The sequence below is a fragment of the Patiria miniata genome, unplaced genomic scaffold, assembly GCF_015706575.1.
Source record: "Patiria miniata isolate m_02_andy unplaced genomic scaffold, ASM1570657v1 HiC_scaffold_10, whole genome shotgun sequence".
Taxonomy (NCBI): Eukaryota; Metazoa; Echinodermata; class Asteroidea; order Valvatida; family Asterinidae; genus Patiria; species Patiria miniata.
Window position 1 is genome coordinate 11989810 of NW_024037048.1, and position 14254 is coordinate 12004063.

General features: G+C 40.0%; 1 protein-coding gene across 1 annotated transcript in view; it reads right to left on the reverse strand.

The window, feature by feature from the left end:
- Nucleotides 1-2097: 2097 nt before the first annotated feature.
- LOC119738192 (46 kDa FK506-binding nuclear protein-like) overlaps nucleotides 2098-14254 on the reverse strand; it is a 30261-nt gene continuing 18104 nt past the window's right edge. Inside the window, exons 5-13 of the mRNA XM_038212976.1 lie at nucleotides 11589-11726; nucleotides 11391-11495; nucleotides 9941-10228; nucleotides 8664-8761; nucleotides 7338-7760; nucleotides 5822-5902; nucleotides 4686-4815; nucleotides 3751-3799; nucleotides 2098-3291 (exon numbers count right to left, since the gene is read on the reverse strand). Of these exons, the coding sequence (XP_038068904.1) occupies nucleotides 3213-3291; nucleotides 3751-3799; nucleotides 4686-4815; nucleotides 5822-5902; nucleotides 7338-7760; nucleotides 8664-8761; nucleotides 9941-10228; nucleotides 11391-11495; nucleotides 11589-11726 (1391 nt within the window). The 3' untranslated portion in view covers nucleotides 2098-3212. The remainder of the gene's footprint in view (nucleotides 3292-3750; nucleotides 3800-4685; nucleotides 4816-5821; nucleotides 5903-7337; nucleotides 7761-8663; nucleotides 8762-9940; nucleotides 10229-11390; nucleotides 11496-11588; nucleotides 11727-14254) is intronic.

Sequence of the window (14254 nt, forward strand, 5' to 3'; positions counted from 1 at the left end):
GATTTTCGTGGAGCTAATCTTGAACTTGCTACCACATTGCCTCCCGCATATAAAACCTCGTCATTTGGGCCTTTTTTCTTCCTTTGAAGCAACATGTGCTCAGAATCTAAAGCTGCGTTTAACAACTCATCTGATGAAGTTTTAGCTCAGTGAATGCTGCATCTTCCGAGAAAACATTCTAGGATCTAGATCTTTCATATACCCATATCACAAAACAATGGAAGGCTTACTTTTTTTTTAAAGGGTTTCGAATATCCGGTTTCCAAATGACTTTGAAGCTAAAGGAACACTGTGCTATCAACCAGCGTAGAGGAAGTAGAATGAAGATGCTGATTCAATGAAGGACTCTCATCTCTAAACCAACATTTGGAATAACTTTCTTTGTGTACCTGTATTTAATTATGTAGGGTCTGTGCACAACCAGCACAGTAAGCATAAACAGACATTTCTAGTTTGTATTACCCTTGAAGCGTGCTACTAAAACCAGATGTTTTGGTGATGTGGTTATCAATACATTCCTCCCAATTCAGTGGAGTTGTGACGTGTTCCAAATTGAACGAGTAAAAGAAACTCGCTTGTTTTCCAGGATCTCAGAAAGAATTAAAAAGCATACTGAGTTACAATGTCTGGAATAGCAAACACTTGGTAGTAAGTTTGCATTGACATACTTGTACATCAATTTTTAATTCGATTTTTCAATTTTGCATTTAGGGTATATAGGGTGATAGGTGATAGGGTAAAACAGTAGTCGTCTTTGAGAATTCAATTATTGCAGATCGGAAATTAATCGTATGCCAACTGCAAAGTCTGATGTATATCCGACTGTAATAAACTATTCAATCATGAAACACCACCCAAGGAATTATGAGTGGTCAGAAGCAGTCTACCTCCAACCAACTTACCATCACCCCAACACCTCCTCCCCCCCCCCCCCCCCCCCCCCCATGAACAAACTTTGCTATGGTGATCACATAAATTGGTTTTTACTTTGTCACAACAAACAACAATCAATTCTGTTCTTCTTAAACCAGCTCCACTCAAGCACTGTTTATTCAACATGATATCTCAAGTACGGCAACTATAAATACAACATGGTTTGAGGAAACGTACATAAGGCATGTCATGTACAATTACTGATACCGTTGTAGTCTTGGACGAAGACGGCAGTGATCGATAGTGATTTTAGTGATTGTTGTAGAGCGCACAACTGTGTTTGACTTTCCCTCACTAATGTCTTGGAAAATTTCACAGGAATGGGGGCATGGCTGTAATGTGTAAATTAGACCGTGGGTGTAAAAATTGATATCGTTGAACAAAACGGCGACTTCCTTTTTTGTTACCGGAAGTCGCATGGCAGTCCACTCATAAGTCCGACGCCTCATAAGTCCAATGCCTCATAAGTCCAAAATTTCAGACTTATGAGGCGTCGGACTTATGAGGCATAACATTTATCTATTCCGCCTCATAGGTCTGACGCCGCATAAGTCCGACGCTTCATAGCTCCGACGCCTCCCAAGTCCGAAACAGCGTTTGTCCATTGTAGGACTTATGAGGCATCAGACTTATGAGGCTTCGGACCTACAAGGCGGAATTTATGCCTCATAAGTCCGACACCTCATAAGTCCGAAATATGAGGCGTCGGACCTATGAGACGTCGGACTTATGATACAGCCCCGTCGCATGCAGGTATCACTGAGTTACATATCTAATTAGCGATGCTTGATCACCACACTTTACAGTTGAATTTTCGCACGTACAAATATATAAACAACCATCGCGTGATGCGCACAGTGCACACGACTGACTATAAACCATTTCACGATCGCTGATTGGTTCCCTAGGAAAGCCTAGGGAGAAAATAAAGAAAAAGTTAATCTGCGACTATGAAATTCCCGAGACATTAGTGCGAGCAGACTCACTGGTCTAAGATTGTGTCGTTAGAGGGTGCACTCTAACGTATCATCCGCTGTTGATCACTAGCATCTTGGGCCAAGACTAATACCATTGAGGTGTAGGCAGACTTTTGCCTCCTGACGCAAAGTGGAGGGAAGCAGTATTATGGGAGCATTTAAAAATCACTTTGAAAATGCCATTGTGTCAATTCCTTCTGTTAAAAACTGTGTGAGTAATTGTGACATTATCTTTATTAAAGAAAAAAAAATTAAAAAACAATTATTATTAGTTTAAACATCAATGTCAGATGGTCACTTCATGAAAAGTGCTTCAAATGCCTTTTTTTCCATTGAACTTGGGAGGGCTGTTATGTCAGGGAGGTGAAACTGTGTCTGCACCAAATAATTTGCATTGCCAATATCAGGTATTCCCATGGAAACCAGACACAATCACAAGTTTTCGTTCAGATATATAGCTCATGAAATCAAATTTGCCATGTTCTCAAAACAGTGTGAATACATGTGCTGTTAGTGTTACTATGCACTTGTGAATTTTAATTGCCAAGTGATACACTTCACCACTTCTAAGTTCTATTTAATGAAATTAATTCTTGTATTAAAATGATAATTGACTTGTTAATATAGATAAAAACAACATAGAATCCTCCCATCATGTCCATGGAAAGGGATAAACATTTAAAATAACATACATGTCCCTTTTTGGCCAGATATGTGTGCTATGCGCCCCTTGGGTGTCAAAAACGGCATATCCCACATCACTGCAGTCAACAATTGTTTTGTTATATCGTGCCAGTAAGTCAAAACGATAAATGGTTGTAATATGCAAGAAATCTATTTAACCAGTGCGGTGAAACCCTTGATAACTGCAGGCTTTCCAGCCTGATGTGAGACTGAGCGGTTTCGCATTGCATGCATGCAGTTCTCACCTCTCAGTCGCAGCAGGTTCTACACGCGCGCGCATTACGCGCATTGTATATGAGGTTAACCATTGTATATGCATTTTTACAGGTGGGACACGTGGTTGCTCTAGACCAATGAAATTACAGTATCCAAGCACATGATGTAACAATAACATTTGAAGCTTTCATTCAAGTTCGCAATAGAAATGCAAAGATTTGTGAGTGAATTTGAAAAAAAAACATTGGCACATTGCTAAATGCATCCGAGTCGTCACACTGAATTATGAGCTTGCAGATAGTCAACCAATCAGCTTGGACCAACCAACCAGCCTGGACCAATCAACCAATCAACCTGTCTGTGAGTTCTATGCAGTCAGCATCCAGTATGAGGTCGCTTTCTCTAGCTGACGTTCTTGAGTGTTACATTGAAGACAAGTGTGCTATTGGGAGGAATGGGGCCAACCGCCTTACGTCCATAACTATAAAGACATTGAAAATAATCAAAAAGCTAAGAGAATTATACATGCATTACAAAAGATTTTGAAGAGTTGATAGACAATGAAGACATAAAATCCACTGGACATCACATCACGAACATAATTAAGTCTACTGCTTAATTCCATGTCCCACTACAGTACAGATAGTGTCCAACTTTACATGTTCATGAAATTTAGGGGAGGCGTTGACACGACCCCCTTGGAAATAGGTTTTGAGAGAAACCAGCCAGTCATTCATCCACAGATACTGCAATGGTCTGTCGTGCCAATCTTCTATGCTCATTCCGTACAGCTGGGCTCCACGCATGCCTTTTTTGCATGGTTGTTCATGTGCCCCCCGTAATAATTTATTACTCTCGATACAGACATTTCCCATAGTTAAACATGTGTACAAACAGAGATGGCCAGTATACATATTAGGAATAAACTGCAATAACCTACCCCTCAGCTGCTGGGATTGTTATACGCCTTTCACCTCCAAGTTTCATGCCTAAGAAAACAATGAAAAATGATATTAAAGGGAATATACAACATTTGCAAACATCGAAAAATAAAACTACCAAGTTTTTGCGAAATACCTTAACAGGATGTTGGTACATGACAGTCTAAAGCATCCTGTAAAATTATGGCACCTGGTATACTGTCATTTTCAAGAAAAATGGTATTTTTGTATCAATTTCCAACGCTGATCGGCCGATCAGCGTTGGAAACAACTGGCTTTTTTTCAAATACTAGCCCCAATTGACCATTGCACTTGTTTGCAATCGATTACAAACCTATAAACGGGTACGAGCCAGCTAGACTGGTTCCCTGACCTTACAATTCCCCCAAAGTATGTTAACTGCTCTGTTTCTTCTTATATGGAGTCAGGGAACCAGACTACAGGAAAATGATCGTTTTTCTTGGTTTTTATAGCATTTTCGAACCCAAAACCTCCAGAAAGTTAGTGTAACTATATTTGCTTTATATTTCCAACCCCCCAATTCCATCCATTTCTGAAAATTACAGCAAAAGCAAATGATGTATATTCCCTTTAACATATCCCCAAAAATGTTTCTGTCCAGAAAATTTGAAAAATAAGTATGCTGCAGTTTTGTTCATGGAAGTAATTTAATAGTAACATAAACCATATGCATTTTGGTAAAGTTCTAGTATAAAGAATGTGTAAAATTGTTGTCACGTACTGTATGACTGTTCAGATATCACACTGATATGAGGCCTGGTACATTCAATTCTTTTGTGAATAAAATATTTGATAAGATACATGTAGACATTTTGCAGAGGCGGAGCATCAATTGACAGCATTAGGTTTTGAACAACGTTTGCAAAGGTCTACATTACTTTTTGTTCATAGATAGGAATTAACGTTAACTCACCGGCTATTCCCATATCCCATCCTTTAATGACTTCTGATCTACCCAGCCTGAACATGAAGGGCTTGCCTCCAAGGCAGGAGTCAAACTGCTTGCCGTTGCTAGCAAGGGTCCCCTTGTAGTACACATGAACCTCAGGAGAGAACAAAACAGAAAAGAAGTTGTCATTATTTCAACATGTTCAAAAGGCTGTGGATTACGTGCACTAATACCCCCCTCAATGGTTACAAAGAAAGAGATAGGCAGGAGTCTTTTAATGTATGTCTGCTGTGCGCAAAGATGAAACATATTAGTGCACATTCAGAATAACGTGCATAAACAATTGTGTATGTGAATTACATACACCCCCTACAAGGACAGATAAAGGTTCTTTGCTGTACTTCAGAGTTCATACTTTGTTGAAAACAGTCCTCCATTGTGAGTTGGTGTGCTTAGTCTATGGGAGAGTGTCATATTACAGGGACAAAGGGAAGGACAATGCCTTGTCCTCGAGTGTTATGTAAAACACAACTGTGTGTGCATGCAGAGTGTTCTGCAATAGAAGCTCCGACTGCTCATGCAATGAGTTTATTGTGGAATCATTGGTAATGGCTAAGAAAAGACGCTTCTTATTTTGCGATGACCAAAAGACCATGGTAACTTGTGATGTAAGTGTTTTGAACTGTTGTCTAGGAACTCAATCACGACAACACATCGTAATAAGTTTGTGAAATGAATCATACGACGAGTTGAAAGTTGCGACGTGTTACGCGTTGCAACTCGTGAAATCCATAGCAGTTTACAAGTGATTCACAGAATCTATTTAAAACAAGTCAAGTCAAACCTAGTAACGCTGGTCCCAAGTGCACACAATTCTATTCGATTGATTCCCAATAGCTGTTCACTGGAAATCTTTTCATGCATCTGGTCTTCACTATGGGCCGGCATTAGCTCACTACAGGTTTCCTATACAACCAAACTAAGTCACACTTAACAGTCACTAAGTCAGGACACTAGACTGACCCTCTGGGATCAGCACAAAAGAAAGTTACATGTTGAGAAACATTAGCAAGTTTTCAGAGATTTCAATATCATTGCCGATACAACTTTTAAAGCTAACAAGATGCCTCATATCTTTTGCAGACCACAGAATGACTTACCATCTTTCCTACTTTGGCTACTTTCCCATCGCCCGTCACAATGTCCTCAATCACTGTACCACCTGGTAACTTCACCTTTTTCTGAATAAACAAAACCCAGAATCAATGTTAAAGTTGCTAAAACTATAAGTAAAAAGAAACTGCATACAGTACAGCACTAGTTGCACAGCACTGCACTGCATTTTGTACATGCTCAATGGCTCTGCCCCTAGGAAGCTTTTGAGGCTATGTGTCATGCAAACTCCTCCCAAAATACACTCTGTACACCAAAAATGGTTCAATCATACACTGTACGTACGGGCAAAACAATTATGATACTTCATACAAGCATGGGCGTCGCCAGGATTTTTTCTAGAGGGGGGCAAATTTTTTTTTGCCAAAAAATGCTTGTATTTCTCAACACATTTTCGATTTATCAGTTTTAGGGGGGGGGCAGGGACATTTCCCCCCCCCCAACTCATTAAATTTACACCACTTTGTCTTCGCGCCTCTTTTTCTCTTTTTTTTTTTTTTTTTTTTTTCCAGGGGGGGGCAAGTGTTTTTTTTTTTTTTTTGGCTTTTCCAGGGGGGGGGTGCCCCCCCTTGCCCCCTCACGACGCCCATGCATACAAGCATAAGCCCCAAAATGCACATCAAATCACATGGTGGAAGCCATCATTATTACCCCTGCTAGTCAGGCTTATAAAGTGATCCTATGACATGTTCAGCTTCATTGCTGCCATTTTAGGCCAACTGGTAACTTGAATGACAGTTATTAGGAGGAAAATGGGACTGTCTTGTATCCATAGTTACTAGTTCTGTGCGAAATGATTAGAATGATGTAGAATTATCCCACAAATCTAGAGTTTCAGACACTAGATGCTCGGGCCCAACTATGTAAAAAGAATTGGGTATCCATATATGCTGTTCAAAGTAAACTCACCGTCTGCCATGTAAACACTTGCATAACAATGGAATAGCAAAAAAATCTATCAGAATTTAATTACCATGTTAACCTTTTGGAATAAATGTGTTTATTGTTTGAATAAAAGAAATAAAATTGTGACACTTTGTTAATTGATATTTTTTATGAAAATAAACTGTTTTGTATGTATATATATTGATTCTATTTTATTTAAGATGGAAGTGGTATGTACTGGTTTCCCGTACCACATTTGACTGAATGGATCAGGAGCCAGCCTGAAACTTCCATATTCTTGTACCACCCGCAATGGCTAATGAGCTATCCAGTTATTTTTACATGCAGATCAGTGATCACAACATACCAGTGACGCGAAAACAATGCAGTAAAAATGGATCAATGGCTCTGATACAAGCTTCCAGTTGTTCCCAATATGGACACATTTTGAATAGCTGATTTGGCTACAGGACAATGATGGCACAGTACAGAAAACAACTGTATGTGTGAAATACTTCCAACTAAGACCTACTTCCTTTTTCAACATAAACTGCTTTGCAAAAAAAAAAAAAAACCTGATTGAAAACTGTCCACATGAACGCATTGGCTAATTCTCACCGGTGTTTTTGTAGCTTGTTGATCCTTTTTCTTGTCTTTTTTCAAACTCTTTGGTGTTTGGTTTGCCTGCATCTTCTGTTTGGGGCTCTTTCCCTCTTGATCAACGTGTCCCCCTCTGCCAACTGTTGGTGTCTTGGCAGTAGGTGTTTGACCTCGAGGAGTTTGACCTTGAGGTGTTTGACCTTTTTCTGTACTACCATCTGATGTCTTCCTCCCTGGCGTTTTTCTGCCGACCAGTTCACTACTGGGTGTTTTACTCTTAGCAGCCTTTCCTTCGGTAGGAGTCTTACTGCTTGGTGTCTTGTTACCCTTTGGTTTTGCAGTCTTTGGGGTGGACAAGTCTTTGCGGAGCCTCTGCTGTCCAGCAATGTTTTCTTTGTTCTCTGCAGTTGTTTGTTTATCGGGAGATTTTGCAGGAGAAACCTGTAAGGACAAAGTGCTCATGGAATAAGAATGTTTTATAGATATAACCATGTGAACATCATAAGCTGCACAGCCACAGGATTTATATATTTTAATCCATGATACATTTTGGATCTGCTTCAACCAAACAGTGATTTGTTTGATGTTAGTTGACATCAAGATTGGAGATAATAGAAGTTGGGTGTATCAGGACCAGAAGCTACGAGTGTAAATTTCTAAACTGAAAAAAAAAATCTTAATTTTTCTCCTTGACTACTCTTCAAACAATTGAAATTACTTACTGCATTGACTTTATGCACTTTTGCATTTTGTTTTATTTTCAGACCACACTTCATACATGTTCAAAGATTTACATTGTGTATTGTTTATTCTAATATCAAGGACACAAAATGATTCTCATGATGAACAAATGTACCAAGCACTGTGTGGCCAGAATCACTCTAGTGAAGGACTACAACATTTTGTGGCCTCCATTGTTTTAGTTATAGGGAGTTCTACTGACATACAATTCGGGTAACTCGTAAGTACAACCACGCATGCATTAAAACATTTTTTTTTAATACACCTTATTCCATGGAAGGTTAATTTTCATCACATGAGGCATTATTGAAAAGTCAACTGAAGTTCTAGAGACAAATGGGCGTCGCCAGGATTTTTTCTAGAGGGGGGCAAACAAATATTTTGCCCAAAAATGCCTGTATTCTCAACACATTCTCGATTTATCAGTTTTAGGGGGGCAGGGACATTTTGCCCCCCCCCCCAACCCATTAAATTTACACCACTATGTCTTCGCGCCTCTTTTTCTCTTTTTTTTTTTTTTTTTTTTTTTCCAGGGGGGGGCAAGTGCCCCCCCTTGCCCCCCCCCCCCCCCTCGCGACGCCCATGTAGAAACATGCTCAATACCTTAGGAGATTGTATCTCTCTTGCCCGCAATATTCTGGGACTCTTCACTGTCTTCACTGTGTCACCTGCCATCTTCTCTCTGAGTTGCTGCTTCGAGTCTTGGGATAAAAATGACAGTTATGAGTAATATTACACTTTATGAGATGAGTTCTTACGGTAGCACCATGTGGCAAAATCTCTCTTTTGAGTATGTGTGGTTCTGAAAAGGATAAAGTCTGACTTGGTGTCACTGCTGAGGATAGGCACTTTTTTATGTACACATACATGTATATTCCTAGCAAAATGTAAACTGAAATCACAAGGATTCAGCAGTGGCTTGGACGCTCCTATGTTCTTTATTTCCCATTCTGAACATCTGCTAAAATTACAGACTTGATTCAAGTCTGGGCTGCCATCTTGTTGCACAAACAGTGTCAGAAATTTTGTTGAGCGTTCGCTAACTGTGATTGGCAAAGCGGAACGGGCATCTAAACCGTTGTCAAAATGGTGGTGCCCAGTGACACCGTGTGGCTAGCCGCTTCGTAAATTCTTGGAAGAATTAATGTCAAGTGAGTATGAAGTTTCACCAGTGATATGGAATCATTGGGGACTTTGTTGAAGAATTGACTTGGTCAGTTGGCAAGGCTGAGGCTTGTGAAACTTGAGCAACATCTTTTGTTGTTGTCGGGGACAGATTTAGCCCCGACTAAAGTGCAAAGTTTATAGTTGCGTCGGCCATCTTGAAAACATTAGCGAACGTCTCTAGAGGTTGTTCGCCTTCTGTTGCTAAACATTACAATCTGTTCCACTCGCTTTTGTTGGCAAATGTTCAAAAACGCTCACAGCTTACGCGGGAGTGGAACACAATGCTGATCTGTGCAGTGGATTTCATGCACAAGTACCCCCTAAATGCTTACAAGGGGACTGTTGGGGGAGATTATACTGCATTGCCAATGACGCCTGACACTCACATGAAGATGTAACATTTTGTGTAGATGGGCAAGTCCAAAAAACGGTCCCCTTTTTATCCTGCACGTAATCATCGCAAAGACTAATAACACAAAAATAAGTGTGGGTGTTCTCCTTGCAGATGCCCAACAGTAGAATACAAAACACTAAAATCCATGAATCCTGAGAGGGTAAAACTTTCATTACGTATGGAACATAGCGTGTGCAAATTCTCAAAAAAGCTATAGTCTTATGGCAAATTTTGTGCAACTTTTTATTAAAATTTGAACAAAAAGGCCAAATGTGACCTTCATAATTTGTGTGTTTCCCTACCCTTGAGCTCTACCTACGTTGTTTATTGCGGAGTGATCGTACAACCACTTCCACATCCTCCTCCTCACTATCTTGATTATAGTCACTATCCTGCTCATCATATAACTCATCTTCATCTTCACTGTCTTCACTGTCTCCATCTTCTTCATCACTGTCATCCTCCTCGTCTTCCCACTCCAACAGGTCATCATCGCTATCACTCTCCATGTCTTCATCTTTGTCTTGCAAGGCTACATCCATGGGATTGAAGTCTTCATCAGTACCCTCATCACTGTCTGAACCATCTCCTTGGATCTTGCTCATCTCTGTAGATACATCAACAATACCAGATTTGGAGTATTCTCAAACCACCAGGGCATTCACAATAGTAGATTATGCTTCATTTTCAGAAAAATCTACCTTCCTCAACAGTAAATATAACATGGTTTGAGGGTGGACAGTCGATATTAGATCCCCGAGGTATTGGAAGTTGAAGGGAACTAGTCTGTCAACTTCCAATACTGTGGGTAGCTAATATCATAGAGCTCCTTGCTCTATGCTAATATCGACTATCCAACCCAAATAAACCATGTTATATTTGTTTGACTATACCTCATACATATTCAGTTGCCGAATTTTCCCGTTGCAGTATGCACCTCCAGGGCATAAAATCTTCGGAGAAATGTGTCCAGCTCAACAGAAGAACATTGTTGCTCAACCTCAAAATAGTTCATTTCGTTTGCAATACAGTAACTTCTAACAGTTTATACCGCATTGTGGACAACTTTTTTGGGGTACAGGAGGCATCTTTATTGTCCATAATATTCTCCAGTTCAGTATCATTGAGCTTGGGAAAACGCTAATTAACATTTACGCGTGCAACCCTCTTTTCATGTGTAGCTAGGGCGATGGTTGTGTGTGCGTACTAAACCCGTGCGACAGTTCCACGATTGCTTCATAAAGCGTGCGACAGTTTACATGTACTATGCAAGCGTATTTACCTTGTGCGTGAATACTTGCGCCCGCAGTAAACAGCAAAAATAGCGAAAATAGCATCTGGCACGTGATGGTGAATGGTCCAGTGAGAATTCGGCTTTCGATCATGAATATGTATGAGGTATAGTGATAGCATATTCATGATAATTGGAGAGCTGGAATCTGTGTGAAGTTGTCTTATTTCATTAGATACTGTATGCATCAGTCTGGGTATGAAGAAATATGTTCAGTAACTCCTGATTTTTAGTTCCCTTTATAAAAATGCCCTTTCCAGGCCCTATTAGTGCAGTAAATAAATTCACGGCATTTATCCAAGTGAATTAAATATATCACAACCCCCATGAAATGTCATTCCATTTGTGGCCACTTTAAGCATCTATTTAATTCTACTCCATTATGTTCTCACGTGCATTAATGCGCCATGTCTACAAGACAAAACCAGGACCTACAGAGAGGCAGCCTAAATCCAAACCACTGCCACATACTACGTACCCAATGTAGCAAGTTGCTTAGCCTTCCTTGGCTCAGGGTCTGCTTCTTCCAGATGTAGACGCTTGGAATCTTTCTTCTTTTGTTTCTTCTTTCTTTTTGTTTTTTCTGTTACGATGTAGGTAAAAAATACATACGTGTTCATTATCAGGCTGAGGTTTCCAAGGAACACAATAGATAAGACAATAGTGATCCACTTACTATCCTTAGGCTTCCATTCATCATCTTCATTATCATCATCTTCATCTTCTAAGCTGGCTGCAGCAAGCTCCTGCAGGGAAGGCACTTCATCGTCGTCATCATCATCACCAGCAACAACTTCAGACATCTCATCCTCATCTGGAAAATCAACAAATAAGAGATGCAAGTGTACGTACTTCACTTGCAGTATTTCAGGTACATTGTAACTCAGCTCCTGTGTCAGTTCACTTTTGTATTAGTTTTGTGAGTTGTACAAACAATTTTGGTCAGATTTTATTATCTTAATTAAGTTAAAATTGTATTTTTTTTTATTAAAGTACAAGTAACATTAGCAGACGCATACATACCAGAAGTAGGCATGAATTTGTGGGCCATGGCAGTATAATTACATGTACTCAATAAATCAAAAGTGAACAATGATAGGCAGTTGTTGGTTAACTGTTTTATTTCTGAACACAGAACAGTAAAAATTGTCTTTTGTAAAAAACCAACACATTCATTTATCAGTAATCAACATAAAAAGCATTCACATTTGATGTGACAACAATGGCCATGCCAAACACATACAATAAGCATCAATGACTAATTAGGTATAAAAGGGAAGGGCGGATCCAGGGGGGGGGGCCAACGGGGGCCATTACCCCCCCCCCCTCCAAAAAAAAGGACCCAATTCTTTGTTTTGTTTAAGTGACGTCGCAATAAAGGCCGGTACTGCGTACACCAACATCTTTTCCTTAAAAAAATGGTTAAAGTGGTCAGAAATTGCCTCGGATAGTACCACAGAGCATCTAGAATCCAAAAAAAAATTGGGACCCTGGTGCGGGCCCCGAACCCCTCGCCGTAATTTTTTTGACCGACTTTTTGAGGGACCACAATTTTTGCGGGGTCCCCCCTCCCAAAAAAAAAATGTGTTCTGGATTCGCCCTTGTAGGTTTACATGTACATATTTATTTGACTATCTCTAAATATGTCACTACATTTAAAATAATGGTTTTCACTCCAACAAAACAATTACCCAGACATAAAACTGAACAGATTAATATCATTACATATTACGTTATTCAGAATACATGAGCCTGGATACTGTAACTTCATTGGTCTATTACGGCCACATGTCCAATCTGCAGAAATAACCATTTACGTCATACACACTGCATTCCATATGAATGAGCCTCAAATAGACTGCGCTGCATGTAAATTAAGCACGTTGCGCATGCGTGTGGAACTTGCCCATGTGCCCGCGTGTTGGGCTTTCCTGTGCGCTCGCACTGAGAACCGCAGCTACATCCACTCAGTCTCATTTAGGGCAGCAGTTACATATCAAAGGTTACACCGCATGCAGTGATTTAATGTGATCTTGAATAGTAAGTTATGACAATGTTGACTGCTATGATTTGGGATGTTGTTTGAGCCCCCTTGGAGCGCCCAACGCCAAATATGCGCCCCTCTGGTGTTCAAATCGGCACATCCTACATCAGAGCAGTCAACAATGGGAGATTTTTGAGACATTTGGCAGCAAATACACTGGCCCTTTTCAATTGTTTATGCCATGTTTTAGCTGAAGTGCGCATGTTCAAAACGACACAAACAATGGAAAAGGACTGGTTTGTTTGCTGCCACCAATGGTCTCAAAGTCTCCCGTTGCTAAATGCATTATGCAAATATTATACATTACACAGACAACCAAGCACTACTTGCGGGAAAAGCTTACAACATGACCATCCAATCCCGGTTAAAACATTTAACAATGTATTTATAAACAAAAGTAAAAAGTAAAAACATGTTATGAATCAACGAGGAAAATTGTCACCTTTGACATTGTATGTACATCACTGCCACACTACTGGGAACTATGGCACTCGCTCAAAAATATCCCATTTTTATCAGCACACAAAGCTCTTTCTTATTAAGATGAAGTTCTGCAGGTGAGAGTTAGCCAGTTTGCTTCTTCCGTATATGTTTTGTACACATTGAGGGGCAGGCATGTTTGCTTTTCTTCAGACTTTGTGAAAATGCAAAATTAGGCCATCAGCCTCGGTCCAAAATTTTGGCCACCAGTATCAAATGAGGAGAATTATCATCATAGCGATTTTTGGCAAGGTATACACCTCCAGAGTTGGAAAATATGTGATAGCATTGCAGCGGTGGCAGCTTTTTGGTTGTTATCACCCTTTTTTTCAAGATGTCCATCAAAATGCTTGTTACCACTCTAGGGGCGGTATACCTTGCGCATGCGCACAACAATCATTTGTGTCCTGATTTAATACTGACCAATCCCCCAGGCTGATGGCCTAAATGTAGCCCCTATCATGCATAATTGAATAAGGGAATAAATGTGTGCTTGGCTGGTTTAATAAACAAGTCCGTTTAAGAATGGATGGGGAATGGACGCCGATAATAGCCCGAGCCGAAGGCCCCCAGAAGGTTTTAAACGAACTTGTTTAATACCGGCCACGCACACATTTATTCCCATTCATAAATACCTTTTCAGTCAAACAGTCAAAACAAGTAAAAACTATAAATTTCCAACAATTTTGTTCAACATTTTTACTTCATGTTTTTTTTTTTATATACACCCCTCTAACTACGTTATGGCATGTGCCTCTCGCGAGTAGTCGTAAACAACTCCTTATATGGAGATTGGCACGCACATGATGCATACCTCG